The sequence below is a fragment of the Theobroma cacao genome, chromosome 2 (genome assembly GCF_000208745.1).
Source record: "Theobroma cacao cultivar B97-61/B2 chromosome 2, Criollo_cocoa_genome_V2, whole genome shotgun sequence".
In the NCBI taxonomy this organism is placed as follows: Eukaryota; Viridiplantae; Streptophyta; class Magnoliopsida; order Malvales; family Malvaceae; genus Theobroma; species Theobroma cacao.
The window spans coordinates 4,073,856-4,094,753 of NC_030851.1; the positions used below are offsets into that span (position 1 = coordinate 4,073,856).

At 36.3% G+C, this 20,898-nt stretch overlaps 2 protein-coding genes and 1 pseudogene across 2 annotated transcripts; 2 read left to right on the forward strand and 1 right to left on the reverse strand.

Annotated features, from left to right (window-relative positions):
* On the forward strand, positions 4,461 to 9,448 carry LOC18607754 (glucose-1-phosphate adenylyltransferase large subunit 1). The gene is made up of 14 exons (XM_007042084.2): positions 4,461 to 5,277; positions 5,439 to 5,561; positions 5,748 to 5,918; positions 6,265 to 6,357; positions 6,493 to 6,576; positions 6,659 to 6,714; positions 6,834 to 6,927; positions 7,358 to 7,543; positions 7,827 to 7,907; positions 8,254 to 8,340; positions 8,413 to 8,517; positions 8,638 to 8,744; positions 8,828 to 8,888; positions 8,985 to 9,448. The coding sequence occupies exons 1-14, from the start codon at positions 5,047 to 5,049 to the stop codon at positions 9,084 to 9,086; spliced, it is 1,581 nt and encodes a 526-aa protein (XP_007042146.2). The 5' UTR covers positions 4,461 to 5,046; the 3' UTR covers positions 9,087 to 9,448.
* Positions 9,746 to 12,726, forward strand: LOC18607755 (annotated as a pseudogene).
* Positions 13,274 to 18,157, reverse strand: LOC18607756. The gene is made up of 4 exons (XM_018115343.1): positions 17,957 to 18,157; positions 15,379 to 16,852; positions 15,158 to 15,183; positions 13,274 to 14,662 (listed from the first exon to the last, which is right to left on the reverse strand). Exons 2-4 carry the CDS (start codon positions 16,805 to 16,807, stop codon positions 13,892 to 13,894), a joined length of 2,226 nt encoding a protein of 741 aa, XP_017970832.1. The 5' UTR covers positions 16,808 to 16,852; positions 17,957 to 18,157; the 3' UTR covers positions 13,274 to 13,891.

The following is a 20,898-nucleotide window of genomic DNA, read 5'->3' on the forward strand; positions in this document are numbered from 1 at the left end:
TCTTAAATGGCGTGTTCCATACTCATTTTTGTATTTTTGTTTTATGGATATTTGGAGTGGAAATTTGAGGCCAATGAAACGGCAAGTTCTGGCCTTTTCTGGCTGGAGATGCCATTTAGTTGTGGGAAATTGTGGGATTTTTGAGGAAATGCGACTGTAGAATCTATGAGAAGCATTATTAGGATGATATTGTTCGAAAGATTTTGGATGGATAAGAAGATTCAGAACCAATAAGGATTCCTTGGGAAGTTTTAATATCATGTGTTCAGGAGACAAATTCGTTTAGGTTACATTTCGCTTAGGATCCATTTCAGCAAAATTTAAGTTGTATTCGAGCCTTCCATGCTTTTGCCAGGGTCCTTAGCAATTTACTGCTGAATAGCTTCAGTGCGTTAGAATGCATTCAGGGGTCTCCTTGAGGTGTCTGTCTGCCGCTGACCTCATATTGATTCTGGGAAGTGATAGAGGGTGTAGGTGTTCTTGTAGTGGACCGCTCATTGTTAAGATCCATTATCTGGCTGTGTTATGAGTTGATACACCTACCTTCGTATTCCTCGTGGGCCTAGTCGTTTTACCCGGAAATGGAATTCTGAAATGGAAAACGGGCCAGCTTCTGCTGGTTTCAAGACTTTGGTAAGACCATGACCTATTAAAATTAACAATACATTTCCTGCATGCAGATGGTAATGTAGCTGCTAGCCGGATGCTGGTCACGTGCGAGGACCACAAACAAGGTAAAGCCTGCATGAAGTGGGTTTGTGAAAGAACCCATGTGGGGTGTCCAAAAGTCAAAATCCACTTTGCAGGGTCAAGAGATCATGACCACTTTTCAGAAAATGGGCCTCTATTGTTAGGGGAAAGTGGCCTTCCTCTTTGTTTGGCAAATTTCTGGATCTATATCTACCATTGGTTTCTAGGCTGGCTGATGGGCACATCTGTATCCTCCTCAAGAAAGCGGCCCAGTTTAGTTGAACAGTTCAAAGCTCACACTACAACTTTGGACTAATTATTACCATATCTGACGGCAAAGCTGTGCATAACAACTTATATATTATACATACCTTACTAGTGCCGATGGTCAGGAATGCTGACCGCAGAGGCCCGACCATAGGTCTTTTTCCGGCACAGTGAATACATGGAGCCTAACTATGTTTTTTTATTTTTCAAATTCTCTCTTCGCTTTTCTGTTCCTGCCTCTGAATAATAATGCAAACTAGCTTGAGGCCTTTAAAATTAAGGCTTTTGAAGAAGATGAAAATATGGAAACAGGATCATCCTCAAAAGAGTCAAGAATCTAAAACAAGTTTCTCTCCTGTTGGCTCTTAGCAACTTGCCATTGGCATTTGTCGTTCATAGAAAGAGAGAGAGAGAGAGAGTAGCTCTTGTATTGATATATCTCAAGAAGGTAGACTTTGCACCCTTGATTTTGCCAGCATCCCACGTGAAACTTTGTCACATAATACAATGTTGTTTTTCATTTTACTAATTGTTTTACATTTCTGGGCGTCGGGCGCTTCTCCTTATCAGTTCCTCCTGGAGGGGTCCAATGTTTCTCAACTTTTATGGGCCAATGCCTATTTCCCATCATCTTTCTACTTCTGCGGGGACCCCACTTCCATCCCCACTTAAGGCAACTAGAAACAATCAAGTGGAGATTACCAATTAATTAACGGTTCTAGTTTTCAATTGCGCCAATATCCAATTTCGTACGACTACCAGCCGTCATTTAATAGGCACGTGTACGGTCAAGAGAACCGTTCCCCAGTTAATTATCAAATGGAGAGACCCGTCCACAATCAAGAGTCGAAGGACCCATCAAGTTCGCCTTAATGTGCTTTGGATTTTCCTAGATTGTCTTAAGCTCGGCTAATTATATTTGATCAAATCACAAAGCAGATTGGCCCAGCAATCCCTTTCATTATCTTTGTCTAGCAATCATCAACTTCTTCAACGAGGACCCCTTCCGCGCCCCCCCTACTCTAACTATCTTCTTATGTTGCATGTTGGAAACTTACACTCTCTCTCTCTCTCTCTCTATATATATACATATATATATCATCTCTTGATACACAAACTTATTTATCTGAGTGAAAATGTGAACCACATTTCTTGTCAACTGACAGTTCTTCACCTGAGAGAGTAAGACAAAATTAAAGCTGTACTTGGTATAGAAGGATAGAAAGCTAGAGAAGTGAAAAGCTGGTCCATCACATAGTATTGTAGGATATTTATCAAGAGAGGAAAACTAGAAAATGAAGGGGAGAAAACCAAAGGGTAGGCTGAAAAACTGAAATAGGAAAGAAAGATCAATAAAGTTTGCAGCTGGGGACCAAAAGAGAAGATTTTGTGTGGAGGAACCCCACAGCTGCAAACCAAGATACGGATTGGTGGGCACATAGGACAAGTCAAGGCACGACATGGGGGGCTGTTTCTGCACAACGAAATGAGAACCGTCCATGCGGTTAGGTGATGTGTCGGTCCAGAATCTAGAGGTTTGGCAGGAAAATATTCATGACTGAAAAATCTCCTTGTTTGGACATGGCCTCTTAGGCCCCACGCAGTTTCATCAAATTTTATTATCACTAGTAATAAATGGTCTTGAATCTTCTGATTTTACTGCCAGTGGTAGTATTTTTTATGTGCATGCTGTCATCAGATGTCACTGATTCAGTGCCCACTGCCAGCATGGAGATTGTCCTGTTTATAATGAAGAGCGTACGCGAATTCTACGACGTTTTCTTTGCCTACGATCATATCATAATGGATGGAAAAATATAATAATAATGAACAGGTCGAATATATGTTCTTCTTTCAAGATATTCTTTGCAGCAATAATGGAATTCTTTTTCTTTCTTTCTTTTTTCTTGGTTGGTTATTTTAATTTTGGCTTTTAAGATTATTGTATCAAATCAGTAAAGCATATATGTTCTGCTTTAAATAACTACTCAAAAATTCCAAAGGTGATTGCAAGGGAAATAGTTGAGAACCAAAAGAGAAAATGGTTTTAGGGTAATCAACCAAAGCGAAGACGGTGCTCAAGGAAACAATAATGTTCTTTACCGTTCAAATTGATGAAAACATCAAACTGCAAGCAATGCTTGAAAACCTCCAAAATCCTGGAAGCAGATTGGTGAATTCTGTGACAATGCTATGGACAAGTGCAGCCAGGAAGCATTTGCTAGCATTGAAAAAGAAACGGAATAGTACATGGTTAATAACACACAAAATGTACAAACAAACATGTCCTCTCTGGGGTTGGATGTTTCTCCATATTTGTTATCTTGGTGCATTATCAAAAAGGAAACAAGGTTTGAGTGAGACTAGTGGAGTGGGAGGTCTAACCAAGAAAAAGAAATTTGAGTGAAGGCGGTTAACTGGTTACTTCAAACTGGTAGCTTAGCTGCATAGGCTCTCAAACCATCAATCATGGAGCATGGTTTTCAGCTTAAAAATTTAGAGATCCTGACCTGAATTATGCAGCTCATCTGATTTACTACTCTGATGTGGACCTCAAATTTGCTTTGCATTTATGACAAAAAACAACAAGGACTCAATCAAATTTCTCTTCCATGTTATAAAACTTCACCTGGTTCGTAAAAGGATTTCCCACCCAATTGTCAGAAATAAATTCTTGCATCAATTATGATATGATCCCTTCAAGGATGACAGAAAAAACATTAAATTACTATATATATTGATATTATTCTTTTTTGAAGCCAAAAACCTGAAATATATGCATCTTTCCTATATAGCCAATATATTTATATTGATTCCATCCAAGAATATATTCAACATAACCTCAATTTCATTTTTTGAATTTACCCAGAAAAAAAGTTTTTGAATAACTTTTTACTTATGAGTTTAGACCAAAAAACCTTCTTTTTATGATTGTTCAGTGCACCAACTGGCTATCATCATCAAGCAGTCATATAAATCTGATTACAAATGGAGACAACTATGTTACTACATAAAGAGGTATGCAACTTGTATACTGATTAATAAGGGAGATCACAATCACACTTGTGAAGATTACTAGGTAAATTATCAGTTAACTAGCAACATGTCCAAGTGGGGGGGAAAGATGTTAATTTCAACTGCCCAATGAGTCCTTCAGGATGCAAACTTGGCCGTGAAAACATTTTCATGACCAGCAAATGATCAAGATATCAACAGCTGGAGTCTAGAGAGTGGGGAAGAAAAAAAGTCCAAAATTTTGATCACGTGACACATCTGTTTATTTATTCTTTAATTAATTCTAAACTATATTGGGTTGAAAGTTGAAATGGACAGGTGTTTGGCAATAATGACTTCCCTTTTGTGTAAGCAGAGACTAGACTAGAAACTTGAACTGAGAGTGGCATTGAGTGGCATTTTCAAGAGAAACAAGGTCACATTTGTTTATGATACATTTTGTTTGTTGTATCTTATACAGCTATAAATACCAGGTTACAGGATTTCTCGTGAGGGCTCACAAGCCGAAAAAGCTAGCTATAAGCAGTTAACCACCACCTTCAACATACATCACACATTTTCACTTTCCATCTGAATATTGACCTGCATTTCCCTCCTTAACCACTAAAAAGCTCATTTGATTGCTTCTCTGAATCCAATTCTACAACACTTGGTGTTGTTCTCTCCTTTGATCTTTCTATTTCATTTTATTTTTTAAAAAAAAGGTTCTTTGGCCTCCGGGTCATTCAGAATTTTGCTTCTTTGGAAGTTTTGTGATTTGGGTTCTTCAAGTAATCTTAAATGCTTTGATCTGATCCGCTTATTTAGCCTCTTTTCAGTAACTTGCTTTTGGGGTTACCTTGATGTTAGTCCTGTATCATATTCGGTGCTGTAACTTTGAGTATCTGACAGACTGACGCAACTGTATTTCCCTTTTTTTTTTTTCTCTTATAGCTTTATGTGATGTACACTTAACTTGGTTACTTAGATTAGAGGGTCTTCGACGGTGGTTCAATACTTTAGTAAGTGTCTTACTATTTGACCCATCCTCTGTTTCATCTGGGGGTCATTCGTTACCACCAGCCAGGAATTGTAATGGATTCTTGTTGTGTGGCCTTGAGAGCCAATTCTCATTTGGTGAACGCAAGAAAAGGTGGCTTTGGCAATGGAAATAATGGATTTTGGGGGGAGAGAATAAGAGGGAGTCTTAATAACAGTCTTTGGGTTAATCAGCTGGCTAACAGCTTGAGAACAGATAAGAAAGAAAAGAAGATCAAAACTGGTGCTTTCGCTGTTCTCACATCAAATACTCCCAGAGAAGCTGTGGTATGTTAATACTTTTCTGCAATCTGTTGTCCCTAAGATGATCTTGTTTTGCATCTACCATTTTTGTGTGATCATGACTATTTTCGTAATTTACTTTAAAAAAAATGAACTTTTAATTTTTTTGGTAAAGTCTCATTCATTTTCTTTGATTTTGGTTTTAGACCTTACAGCCACGTCGAATTGAGAGACGAAGAGTAGACCCAAAAAATGTGGCTTCAATCATATTGGGAGGAGGTGCAGGGACTCATCTCTTTCCACTTACCAAAAGGGCGGCTACACCTGCTGTAAGGACACTAAACAAATTCTCTTATGCTAAGCTCAATTTCATGACAGAACAGTCTCTTTTTTCAGTACTATATGCTTGATGCAGATACTTAGCTTACGTTAGACTCTCTTGTTACATTGAATCTAGATCATGTTGGAACCACTTTTGATTGTTGAGGATGGTTTTATCTGAATATGATCTGTAGGTTCCAGTTGGAGGATGCTATAAGCTGATAGACATTCCAATGAGCAACTGTATAAACAGTGGGATAAACAAGATTTTTGTTTTGACCCAGTTCAACTCAGCTTCCCTCAACCGGCACCTTGCACGCACGTACTATGGCAATGGTATCAATTTTGGGGATGGTTTTGTGGAGGTATGAATTCCTTAAGGTCAATAAAGATCAATTTGTAACTTTCCGCTGATTTAGAAGGTAGAGTAAGATGGCTAAGGGCTGATTTTGTATCAAGAGATGGAAAAAAATTTTCCTAATTATACTTCCTGTTGTATATTGATAATCAATCAAGAAATAAAGAATAATTGTGATGTTTTCCAGAAAATAGAAAGAAAGCCCCATCTTCTTTGTCAGTTTAATTATTGCAAAACTCAAGTTGAGCTTTTGCTAAGGAATTCTTGTATCCAATCATATATGAATCTGTAGTAATTCTATTGAGCATTCCTCCATTATTACATCACTTGAACAAAACTCTTTTGGTCAACAGGTTCTGGCAGCAACTCAAACATCAGGAGAGGCAGGGAAGAAGTGGTTTCAAGGAACTGCAGATGCTGTTAGGCAATTTATATGGGTATTTGAGGTAGAAACTGAAAGTTTTATTTCCCTTTCTCACGTCATCTCAAACAGGCACTGATAACAGTGGTTGGGAATTCATGTAGTTCACATTCATTTTCAACCTAAATTAAAATATGATAAATCCAATTTATTCTTGTAGGATGCAAGGAATAGGAACATTGAGTATGTACTGATCCTGTGTGGGGATCACCTCTACCGAATGGATTATATGGAATTTCTACAGGTATTGAATACTTTTACTTGATTGCACTAATTTTTTTTAGCATTGCTAGAAGCTCAGCTAACTTATTTGCAATGCATAACAGCGTCACGTTGACAGTAATGCAGATATTACAATTTCATGTCTGACAGTGGACAACAGGTCTTTTAATCTTCTCTGTTGATTTAATTTTGTGTCTGTGTTTCTACATTATAATTTTCTATCAACAAATCTTAAACTTCATTTAAAATGCTGAGCATGGATAATCGATTACTTTCCAGCCGTGCATCTGATTATGGACTGGTGAAGATTGATGGCAGGGGCCGTATTGTCCAGTTTGCTGAAAAACCAAAGGGTGCTGATTTGAAAGCAATGGTAAGCACTAAGATGATGTTCTTAGTCCAGCTATCCTGTTAGTTTCCTTTTTTCCTATGTATTTCTGAAATTCAGCATTCTGAGGGAACAAAAATATTTAACATTCCCAATTAAAATTTACCATATGCTGCGACTTTGAAGGAAAGTTTTGGCTGCTTCCTATATAGCTGCATATATCTTGCTAAATATTTGTCTATCACTGGATCACTTTGTGTACATCTTACTGAAAGGCTATTCGATATCTTATGAGGAAAGAAAGTTATGACGTTTACTTTCTGCAGATAATCTAAACTGCACACAATCGTTTTATCAAACTGTCAGCTATTTAACTTTTAAATTTTGTTAAAACATGTTATTACAGTAAGACACTTTTTAACTAATTAAAATTATCTCAACTGATACCACTTTTTCTTTTTATGATTTTCTGCAGCAAACGGATACCACTCTTTTAGGGCTGTCTCCCCAAGAAGCCATGAGATCCCCTTACATTGCGTCAATGGGAGTCTATGTATTTAAGACAGATGTTTTATTGAAGCTTCTGAGATGGAGATTTCCTACATCCAATGACTTCGGATCTGAAATCATTCCTGCTGCAGTGATGGAGCATGATGTCCAGGTAAGAGCTATTAAAATGGAACTTCCATTTTCTTAAGATATTACTCATCATTTCTAACACAAGGGTTGCGTTTATTTGTCATGGGGCTTCAAACCCGGCACCTACTGCTACCAGCAAAGAAACATGCCCTTCCACATTGCATTCTGGGATCTTTAAGACTATAAATTTGAGCCATCATGTTATTCATATTCTTCATAGTTTCTGTATGTCAAAAGCATCTGATTTCTAAATGTAGATTGAATAAAAGATGCGCTACATTCTGAATGTTTTCCTGTATCTACAGGCATATATTTTCAGAGACTACTGGGAAGATATTGGAACGATAAAGTCATTTTATGATGCCAATTTAGCCCTCACTGAAGAGGTTGGTTTTAATTGTAGAACTTTCGTGTTTTGAATTTCTATCCTTTGGTCTCTAAATCATGAGTTTCTTGAATTTGTTTCTATTTTTAATTAAAAAAATTGTGCACTATTTGCTAGCATTCTCCACAAAATGAGATAGACTAACGGTGGGTTCATACTACTCAAGGAAAAATTAAAGCTATTTTATTGTCATTTATTTAGTGAATGGCATTCCTATAGGCACCTTCTTGTGGCACCCTTTATATAGCTCATTGTAATGTCAGATGTTCCTTTTGTATGTGAAAATATGGTTTTATGCTCCTCCTTGAAATAAGATTTAACCTCTATAAATTGTCTCCTCTATGCAGCTTCCAAAGTTTGAGTTTTATGACCCGAAGACACCTTTCTATACATCTCCACGATACTTACCACCAACCAAAATTGATAAATGCCAGGTATGATTGTTTACTTTGGATTAAAGTGACACTTTATGTTCTTCCTTCTCATGTTTCGGTCTGTTTTTGCAGATTAAAGATGCAATAATCTCACACGGATGCTTCTTGCGAGAATGTAATGTCCAACACTCAATAGTAGGTGAACGCTCGCGTTTGGATTATGGCGTTGAGCTTCAGGTGAATTTTACTGGTTTCCCAAATTCTTCTTTATGGAACAATTAAAAACCTTTTTATAGCAAACCAATTCCCTCTGACGTTATAATTTAACTGGACAAGTTCACTCCTTCCTATTTACAGGACACAGTAATGTTGGGAGCAGACTATTACCAAACTGAATCTGAAATTGCATCTCTACTAGCAGAGGGCAAGGTCCCAATTGGGATTGGACGCAATACCAAAATCAGGTAACTTAACACAAAGAACAAATTTAGAGAGTCAAACGAAAATCAGAATCTTGTGTTCTGAAAATGTGTCATTCGCTTTGTAGGACCTGCATAATCGACAAGAATGCTAAGATAGGAAAAGATGTGGTCATTGTGAACAAAGATGTAAGCATGCTATCCCTGCTCATTCATACCTTTTTCCTCCACCTTAAAATGTTGCTGCATTCGTTAAGGCATCCACAAACTGCTGTTCTTTTGTAGGATGTTCAAGAAGCTGATAGGCCAGAAGAAGGATTTTATATCCGGTCAGGGATCACCATCATACAAGAGAAGGCAACAATAGAAGATGGTACAGTTATCTAAATGGATCCGAATACTTCCACGGACAGCTCAGAGATTGGAATTGAAGGTGCGCAACAGAGAGCAGTCATGACAGTCTGCTGGAAGACGGTGCGAAGATGGCTTTTTGCAGCATTTTGCCACAGTAAAACCAGCTGCATTTCTATCAATTACTTTTGTGTAAATTACAAGTCCTTTACTGTACTGTAAAATAGATCTCAGATTTCATGTAAGGTCCCCAAATAAATCAGATGGCTTAGCAGCCCGTTGTTTCTTTCAATTAGTAGAGTAAAATCTTCTGAGAGACGATTTGGCTGATGCTTGTATTTACCCCTTTGATGTTCATATATCATAGCACGATAATGGTAAGTACCTTTAGTCATTCTCATAACTCTCTGAGATAATGGCTCAGCTTTGATCCTAACCTCAACCCTTTTAGGCCCTTCCTTGTTAGACAATGCATAATCGTATTAAGTATTTGATTCAGTAATTAGCATAATAACGACCAACTTCGACTCCTCTCAAATAAATGAGAACATAACAAACGCGGGATGATTTAGCTCCTACCGCTGACTCCACGTGGTGGATAGCAGTTGACACTCCTGTTTTGTCTCCAGACGTGGCATGGTAACATGTCGACATTTATTCAAATGCATGAAACCGAGAGAGAAATAGGAGGAAGGGTTGGGCATGACTGAAACAACAAAGGAAAGGGAACAAGAGAACACAGAATCCAATCACGATGCAAGAAACGAGGAAAGCAGATTTGCGACAACTGGAAGGTGTAATGAGAGAGGCAGAAGGCGGCGTTGTGGAGAAGAAAGGGATCGCCACGGCTGATCACGTTCAAAACAACCCTGGAAAGGATTCTGCAACTGCTCTTCAACTTTTTCTTGATCGCATCCCTATTAGTTCGATCCCTGGGATAAAAAACTCACCCGGTAATTCTTTTTTATGACATAAAAGATATTTATCGATAATCGTTCTTCTCCAACGAAATTGCGGATCCAACTCGGATTCCTTCGACGCCAAATGTTGATGATAGTACGGTATTTGTGACTTTTTCTTTCTCCTGATTTCCATTTGCAAGTGGTGGAGGTGAAAACTGGGGATAATGTGAAGGATGCAATTGAGTTGTTGTACACGAAGAATGTGTTCGGTGCTCCCATTGCGGATGTTTTAGACCCTGATACCACAGTAGGCAGGTTTTTTGATCGGTATATTGGTTTTATAGATTTTTTTACCATGGTTCTCTGGTCCCTTGAGGTGATTTGATTTCTCACATTGTCACCACTCACCAACTTGCACCCTCTTTTTTCTCTCTCACTCAATGTATCCAAATGCATTTTTCGTGTTATGACCTTCTCAGAAATGTGAAAAAGCTGGTGTCCCAACTGATAGCGGTGCTAGCGAGGAGACTGGCAAAAGCAGCATCATGTCCTTGCTTGAACAGGATGCTGACATTGGACATACAAAGGTCCTTTTGCCTTATTTCATGCTGTTAATTCCTGTTTATTTGGAATTGCCGAATTGCTTTCATGGACATCATCAGTTTTTTCCCACTAAATCATATCCTTTAACGGGAAGTGTCTTTTGTTCCATGTGAGACACAGGTAGGAGAGTTGGCAAAATCTTTCCTATGGAATCCGTTTTTCCCTGTACGCTTAGAGGATACCCTCTCTCATGTTCTGCTGCTGCTTGCAAAGCACCGGGTGCAAGTTCTACCAGCCATGGAGCAATCTGCTCTTCGGGCCATTGGTTTTGTTACGCAGGTATTTTAAGGCCACTAACTACGCTTGCTGAACTAATTGGGTAATAGGAAAAGCCAAGAAACAGATTGTTCATTACTTTGGCAGATAAAGGCAACCAGTGGAGTATAGCAAATGTAACTTGTTAAAAATTATGGTAAAATATCTAGACATTCTCAAATTTTGATTAAAATTATATGAAAATTTATTAATTTAAAAAATAAATATTTCGCTTTAAAAGAGTATTTATTATTGAATACATAAGTTCAACGATGATTAACTATTAAAGTTTTCGTTGGTTTATTGACATGATAATGTTTTTTGAATAATTTTATTTTTGAACATATAAAAATTATAATATTATATAATTTTATTTTTATTTTAAATTTTTAAAAAAATTACCTTCCTTCTTCACTTAAATTCGACTCGATCTAACGCATTGGGCTCCCTCAAGGAAGTGCTAAATCTCTCTTATGAGGGAGCGTGATATAGAGCTTATCTTACACTCTAAGATGTTGAAAAGTGTCAAATTTGACCACAAGATAGTCAGTCGATGTTAAAAAACATCACCGATCAATCAAATTGTTTGAAAAAAAAAAAGTTTAGAGAAAGAGAAAAGAGTAATTTAGTTTTTTCACTTTTTCTGTTAATAGTGTTAAGGCTTTTAAAGTAAAGTATTTATTTTTCAAATTAATTGATATCTGTGTAATTTTGATAATTAAAGAATATCTAATTATTTTACTCTAAAAATTAAAACATTTTTTTATCAATGCATGTCTGAATTTGTAACTTGTTGCCTTTCGGTAGAATGCAGTTATCCAATTGCTTCTTCCATCTGATGGACTAGCATGGTTCGACAGTATTGCAGAAAAGTCTCTATCAGAATTTTGGTAGGGCAAACTTGAAAGATATTTCAGAACACATGCGTCATTTTTGAGGAATCATTACTTAGTTGCTTTATCACACCCATCTTGGTTTTCTGCATTCGTATTCAGGTTTGAAAATGAGGAGAAAGTAAGCTGTGTGTATGGCGGTGAGAGCATAGCAAGGGCTCTTCACATCTTGTTCAAAAGTCAAATAGGTGCAATTGCGGTCATAGATAGACAGACTCAAAGGCTTATCGGTAGTGTCACGAGCAGTGATGTCTATCTTCTTATGGAGAATGACAATCTCTTCCACAATAGAAAGTGAGTAATTTTTCCTTCCAATGCTACACTGCTTTTTCTTGCCCAGTTGACCTATAAAAACTATGCATATTTGAGTTAATAACAGGGTTGTAACCGTGGAGGAATTCATTCATATGGAGACTAGCAATCCAGACTCTGATCCTACTATCGAACGAGACATAGGGGCTCTTTTATCAGCAGGGGTTCTTCATCTACGAAACAGCTTCCTTCCAAGAATGGACTCGCCAGTCACCAACAAGAAATCTGACACTCTCAAGCAAGCCATGAAGAACGTAGCAGAGACTAAAAGCAATTGCAGTTTTCTAGTTGATGAGTTGCAGCGTCCAGTGGGTGTCTTCACATTAAGAGACATAATCCTTCAGTTTGCCCCGCCCTCTGTGGACTCCAATATTCATCGAGGTGGTTTCTTTGAATCTGCTCTCGAACAAACTGGTTGTCAGGTCAAAGATGGAACCATAGTTTGTGACCATTAATGCACTTACTCCTCTGCCTGGTTCATGAGAATTTATAAGATGAAAGAGGGGTTGAAGTGGGTTTGGTTTGCAGATGATGAAAAAAATATCTATATATTTGTATATGACCTTAACTTCATCTGGCCCCCAAAACCGTGCCGATCTGCGCCAGAATATTCAGGCCTTGATGGCAAGACTGACTGACGAGTGACGTGTATAACTTGTGCTACTTAATCTTTGCTTTTTTCATCCAGAAAGAGAAAGCAGCAAACAATGGACAGAGAAGAAAGAATTGCAATCACTTGCAGCAAGCACCTCATTTCTACTACTCAGTTGGGTCCGAAGAAAATAAAATGATAATCTGTTTTGCTTGCAGTTTGTAATTCTTAGCTGGAAAACAGATCAACATGTACGGTACAAGAAAAGTTCAACATTCCCTTCACCAACAGCAAGCTATAAGTCACTAATAAATACCCCAGGCTTCCTCTTCAACACGCTCAGCTTAATCAAAATCGTCAGGGGAAGATCTTAGCATACAAGTTGTAGCACTTTGGAGAAACACCCTTGGGATGTCGGAGGATCCGACAGTTATTCCTCGTCAATATGTTGGGAGGAATAGTGCATTACGATTGAAAATAGGATTGAAAAGGAGAGAATAAGCTCTCTCAAGTTGGACCAACCTCCGTTTACAACCCGAAGAAATTAAAGAAAAAAACATATCCAGATGTTATGAGTTGCCATCAGGATTGAAGTTCATGCGTTGTGACCAAAACAGTAATCACATTGTTCCTAGACCAACGGTAAATTAAACGAGCTCAATCCACTTAAAAAGCAAAACTTAATAAAAACCTACCTGTCTTTCACTCATCTCTAAACACACTGATAATGTCTTAATTAGCGACATCGTAACCGTAACAAACACATATCGGGTTCATTATTACAGAATGTTACTCGAATATATTTATGATGTATGACAGCCCTGTTTGATACTTACATTCTTATCATTTCTTGAGTCCATTCATTGTTTACTTCAAGCAATTTTAGAGGACCAAATCAGGAAATATAATGGAGAGTTCTTCAAACTTACAGGATGATGTGATGGCTGTTGAGATCGCCGTTTTTATCCTCCATCCAAGTGCTCATTCAAGACAAAAGGCCTCTGTTTGATCCTCCAATAAGTAACCCGTCTAGATAAAATTTTTCGTTTGATGTAAAGGTCACATAAAACAAATGCAGGCAGGGAACATACCTAAGCAACATTCTGACTTCATAAAACAGTATATCATATCCTGCCAAAGATCTGATTGATATGTAATATGGATGGGCAGAGCATTTTGTCCCCTAATTAACAAATTGCACCCACCAAGAGAGTTGCATCACCTATTAGGTCACTTTGTCTTTCCCAACATGAATAGTTTTAGCTAGAAATACCTCAAAAATTCTCAGGTGCTCGTGCTCCAAACTATCAAAGACCCGCTTCTTCTAAACTCACAAGGACGAAAAACGCTCATGGCCTTCCCCATCAGAGCCATAGCTGCAATGCTCGGAAACCGCTTCTTTTCGAGTTCATCCAATGTAGCCTTTGCACTCTGTGGTTCACATAGCACCACAGCTTCAGGCTTCTTGTTTGGAGACGCGGCTCTGTGACGACACCATCTTTGAATCCAAGAACGTGAAAGACGTCTATCTTGACTTTTCCTCAAAGAATCACTGGAAGTGGAGTCACCGTTCTTTAATAGCATTGCAGTTTGATCAAGTGCCAGTTCTGGTCTCACATGGCTTCCACATACTGTGGCATCTGAACTAGTTTTGCTGCATTTCGAGATTTTGTTGAAGATCTTGTTAACCCTTTCACAGGATGAACCTTCTCCAATTTTAGAGCTCTTAGGACCAGGAGCAAAAGGATCCGAAGTGCTCAACTTCAGACGTTTAACCCATCTGATGCTTGTCTCTGGTCCCAGAGAATCATCTGGACAAGCAGTAGTTTTAAAATTTGAGGGCTGCTCAGCATGGGAAAGGAGATGCTCTGCATCTAAACTCTGGGTTCTGGAGGTACTTGTTTCTCCATCGTCTATTGAGTTTGCCACAGCTGGAAGTGCAGGAAGCCCATCATTCATATCAGGTAATTCAGTATTTGCCATTTTGTCGCCAGCTTCTTCTCCAGTAGCATTCTCAGTTTCAAATAATGATGAATTATGAATCTCCTTGATGTTCTGCAAAAATTATCAATAAACTTAACTAGTAATGTCTAAATTTAACAGCTCAATTGTGCAATGGGGACTCTTAGTATAGAAAGAGATAGTGTTCTGGCATGCTATGCTCACTAGAATTCCATGATGCTTGGAACCAATGACTGGATGATACAGCAATCTGTTAACTTAGAATGTAACAATTTTCTACTAGAAATGGTTCTCAAGGTAATTTTTTATGTTTATTATGCACCCAAATTACTTTGATGAGGACCAATGAACACATGTAACCTCACCTACCAATTCCTTATTTCTGTTAGTCGATAAATTTTTTTTTTTTGAAAATCTTCTGTTAGTTGATAATGAACCAAACTAAAACATAGTCCTTGAGAGAAGATGCAAAATATAGAATGTCAAGAACATGTTGTTCATAAACACTTTGGTCTATAAACCAAGCAAGTAATCATCTAAAAACTACCATTACATGCACATAGTAAAATAGACATTAACAAGAATTACCTGATCTGATGGACATAAAGCCACACCTGCAACATAAAGTAAACATGTTAAAAGTATGAACATACAATACTGAAAGACCAAGTAATTATTAAATTAACTGAATCCACAGATATTTCTAATCATAAGTTTCTGTCAGTCTGATGTGACCATTTTCATAAAAAAAATTATACTATAAAGTTCCATTCACTGTTCATAATTATAGAGGTAACATAAATACATACTTGAAAGATGGCTCTTCTGGAAAACATCCAGTTCCATAGCATCAGTTTCAACTGATGATTCATGCTTTAAGCAAACAGTAGAAGTTCCGACATCTCCAACATTGTCTTTTTCTTCACTATCCGAGGAGCTCCCTAGAGGTTGCAATTTCACTCCTTGCTGACCGTGGAAACCAGAACTGGGAGATAAACTCAGAAACTCACTGAACATATTTCCCTTCAATTTGGGGGAGACTATAGAGTCTTTGAACACTTGTCCTCCTTCGTTTATGTTCACACCAGTCTTCTTTGTAATGAAAAATTTGTGAGTTGTCTGAGAAAACTTAGAAGGACCTCTGGGTAATTCTTCCACAGAATCTATAGTGGTACATATTCTCATAGTCTTGACATCATGAACAGAACGAGGTACTTTTGGCAGCAAGAAATTTTCATCATATGCTTTTCCTGATTTTGCCACCTCAGGATAGCCCAAGCTTGGAAGCAATCTATTACTAGAATTGTTTTCTACCTTCTGACTCTGTTTATTAAGAAAAGAGCATAACTGACTATCGTTGGTCAACTGATCATTAAGTAATAGAGGTGCATCTCTCTGTCGAGATAATGAACTCCCCAGTTTTCTGGACTCGAAAAGGGTATCAGCTTTCTTCTCATGGACCCAAAAGGTAGAATAGCTGCAAAATTTACCATCTGTGAAGTGCTCTTTGGATGCTACAACAGGACTTACTTGATCAATATTTTCATGCTGACATGTAACGGATTGCATTGGAGCCACTCCACTATTCATTACATATGGTACAATTTTAGAACTTGACCCAATATCATCCTGAAAAGATGATGAAACAGCTAAGTTGTTCTTTTCAAGAAATTCATGAGATTTTACCAGCTGCTCAGGAACCCTTGAAATGCCTTCAGGCTGAAATTTACGTTCTCTAGATGGAAATTCCATTTCAGGATGAGCCCACTCACTTCTACCCATAGTAATAGAGTTATAGCAATTATTGAGATCAATTTGATACTTCACCACCTCACCTTTAGACGAAGTACCTGCATTATTCTTTGAAGCCATAGCACTCTCCCTATTCCCTGAAATATTGAACATTGGAGGAGGCTGTCCATCTAAAACTTCTTTCCCAAACTTCCTTGAACCCATTTTCGAATTCTTGCTCATGGTGTCAACTGTTCTGGCTTCAGAAACTTCTCTAAATCCTTGAGCATAGTTTGAAATATCGGTTTCCATTTCAGGCCCAGAAAGCAAAGGATGATGCTTAGAATTGCTATGATCATCTTTACGCAGTAAATGACTGTGAACCTCAGTGGATGGTTTACGACTTGTATTCTTCCAATGATCCATCCAAGCAGCTTGGTAATGATGGATGGAATGCCTAGCTGTTCCAGCACTATGGTGATCTGATTGTGCAACACGATTCGACATGATATGGTCAAATCCTATTTTAATTAAAGGCTCATTGTGCCTTACCTGAAAATGCAATTCAGCAAGCACTATTAGACATAATATCTATTACGTTTTAAAACAAAATTACAAGAAATTAGAAATAAAAAAAAATTGAAATCAACAAATAGAAAAAATCTAGAGCTCATAAGGCCAGCATAGAGAGTCTATACGAAATTAAGGATCTACAAAACATATGCTTAACCAATTATTTTGCACCCACATAAGCACACATCAAACAGTCCTTCCTTGATGGACTAAGAGTGGTTAGTATTTTAAAATATTAGCTCAAGATGGTTTGATTTCTGAAGGTTTAGCATTGGTAGTGCCCCTGTTCTTGATCGATACTCCTAGTGAGCCAGGAATAAAAATTAAAAGGGGGGAGACCACAGAAAGAGGCAAAAAAATGCTCCCAATTCCTATAATCAGCTTCCCATATACCAAACAAAATCAAAGAAAAAAAAAAACTACCAAACGCAAAATATTTTAAACATGAGTTGCCAATTATCCAGAAAGGAAATTTGTAAGGACAAATTAAAACATCTTTCTTCATCTCATCTCAACACAATTAAAAATCCAACATTATCCAAAATATTTCTAGGAAAAAAAAAACAGCTTCTTCTTACTGCAACTTCTCTGTACAGAAATGTGTGATTACCCAATTCATGTCCCGTCAAACAGGGATCTGCAGAAGTGTGAATTAGAAACCTTAAAGTTGAAACAATCCAAGATCCTTTTAGATAGCACCAAACCCTTTTTTTTTTAATTTTAGTTACATCATATATGAGCTCAACTCTTCAACATAATGAACAAGGAAATATCACAAAAACGACCCCTTACCAAGCTTTTCTTTTCTTTTATCACTACCAATAAAAATAAAACAAACTCTACTGTTCAGTAAGCAACGTTAGAATCATGAACTATTCAAACAGAGAGCGAAGGGAAAAAAAAGAATAAGAACTTGAAACGAAAGAACTAACACAAGTAACCAAGCTCCAAGCTACGATCAAACAACAATAGAACAAGCTAAAAATTCACATGCATACATACTAAGCAAGTTTTAGAGAAAGCAAGAAAAGGGTAGTTCACAAAAGCACAATCAAAATTAATTTCAACCATGCCAGGACTCACCTTAAGAGCGAAAGTAAATAAAAAAAAAAAACAGAGTTCGTAAAGCCTATGAAGACCCAGCAAAAGAGCAACGGTGAAACACAGGTCCAGGGAGAAGTTGAGATCACAAACGCAGGAAAAAAGAGTGTGTCTGTTTAAATAGTAAAGAATGAGAATTTGTGGACAGGCAGCGATGTATTTGGTGAGGGAAGAAACAGCGAAAGGAAGGAAGAAAGAAAAGAAAGCATCTTTAAAAGCCGAGGAGCCGCATATAGATCCCCCCGAGCCGACGAAATTCGGGAGCTGAAGGGCCCCACTACATTGCACTTTTGTAATTGGGCCTTCCCTTTTCTAATTTTTTTCACTTTCTTGGACTTTTTATGTTTTTTTTATTTTATTTTATTTTATGTTCTTATATGTATGGTTATTGTAGTCCTAAACACAAAACAATGCTTGGCCCAGTTAATAAAAATAAAAAATGAATTTTTATTTGATGGAAAGTAACAAAAATTAGCATTTTGTAGAATATGTTGAGTTCTTTTTTCCTATTAATCCGGCTCTTGATAAAAGAAGTAAAATTTTATTTTTAAATAATATGCGATGTGATAATGTTAAGACATAATACTTTAAAAGGTCTTTAATTATTTTTAAAAAATTAAATAAATATTTATTATTTTATTATATTTAATCAAATTTTTATATATTTTTATTTTAAATTAAATATATTTTAATTAAAATATTACTTGTCATTTTTATATCATATGGTATTAATATGATATAAAAACATTTCACATTGGATAATTATAAGAAATGATATTATTGTCATATGATATTTTTTACTTTTTACTCAATATCATATAGGTATAAAATGATATTTAATGAATTGTTATTTACGAGTAAATATTTAATTCAAAATAAAAATTTAATTAAATATAATAAAAAAAATTTAAAATATTATTAGTATATGAATATTAGAAACATACTGGCTCATGGGAATTTGGAATTTGGATGGATAAGGTTGACGCCGTTGGTGTAGGATTAACTTTACCTCAGTAACGGTGTCTACTACTAGGATTGATCCAAAATTTTACACGTTGTCTTCTTCCTCTCCGAAATATCTTCGTTTTTGGGAACCAACTTGTTGACTTCTCCATTTAAAGTAAAAAAAAAATAAAAAGAAATATTTTTAAACTCTAGGAATATGAAATTTCGGTAATAAAATAGTGGAGAAAATTTATACTCTATGTTTCTTGCCTTTGTGCACATTTGGTACGGATATAGCTAAGTCATTCTTTCCTTATTCCTTTTCCATTTTTATTCTTTTTTTTTGGTAGGTTTTTGAGGTAATAGTTATTCTCCAAAATTTTAATTTAGCCATTCTCCACCTCCCCCTGTGTTAATGGCTATTCATGACTATGGAGTAGAGTCAAAAACTTATTGGACAAAAATGTTCCTATTTATTGAAAATAATTACAATTTACAAATACAAATTATATTAATAATTTAATAATAAATTATTAATGTTTAAAATTTTAATGAAAATAGAAATTAAAAGATTAAAAAATAAAAGTACAAATAGAGAAAAAAATAAAAAGAAATCGAAATAAAAAATGATATTAATAATTTAATAATAAATTAGTAATATTTTAAATTTTTAATGAAAAAAAATTAAAAAGATTAAAAAATATTATTAAATTATAATAATGAGTAATTTTGTTTAATTTATTAAATTATAATAATGAGTAATTTTGTTTAATTTATTAAATTATAATAATGAGTAATTTTATCATTTTATTATTTATTTTTTAATTATTTTAAAATTATTTTTATTAATCAAATATTAAAATAAATTATAATAATAACTTTTATCTTATTCTATTTTATATATCAAACTATATAATAACATTATGTTATATTCCGTTGCCCAAGTATGTTAGATGCAACGACCGAAGCTCGTGGCTCGCAAGATCGAACAGAAACGAGAACAGTAAGGCGGACTGGCTACTGTGGGTGAGCTCGGCTGGGTGAGAGTTGAGCCGAGGGTATACTGAGCTGGAGAACAGGAGGAAAAAACAAGAAAAGGAAATACATGCTTTCATTACAGTACAGCGATGGACGGCTGTGAATGGCCACCCGACATATCCGAACACGAAGCAAATGAAGATTTGGCTATCCTTTGTCCACGTCATCCTATGACAAATCCACCCATCAGTCATCCCAATCTCTTTCTTAAAAAACGCTAAGTGCATGACAGGGTAAATCGTAATTTAGATTCATTTCCGACACCATTCTTATCTACAAAATCAATCACCCTCAGTCTATTATAGCATTTCCTTACGTTCCATCTTATCTCCAACTCAAGAGTAAACTCAATCGAACAAGACCACTCGTGCTACTTGCCTTAATAACTTTTATCCTAAATATTTATGTTCTCCTAATTTATAATATTTTTATTAAATTATTTTAATTTATAAATAAATTATAATACATATATATATATATATATATGTATTTTTAGTGAGTGAATGAGATAGCCTGGATTTGAATTCTTTAACAGGAGTTTAGTTAAGTAACCATGCTAAGTCTCGATTCAAAGTTGACACCAAAGCCATTGGGTCAGGGCGGCTTCCGGCCCACTGATGATGCTACCAAGGTGAAATTTTGGATTATCCTTGGAAAAAGCCAACTCCGGGCCACGAGGCTCTAACGACGTTATGTTCCCCCGATATTCAGGAACTAGCCCATCCACGACATCTGTTAGGCCCCGAGCGGGGACGGTTCTGAATTTACGACATTACTCGACAGCTTAATTGTCCAATCCAATCCCATGTAATGAGAAAGAGATAACATTTTAAGTTAATATTTATCGAAAAAATATTATCCATTCTTTAAAGGATAAGATTTAATGTTTCAAAATCCCCAATCCATTTTGATTTCTTCACATGTGTTTAAAAAGAAAAGTA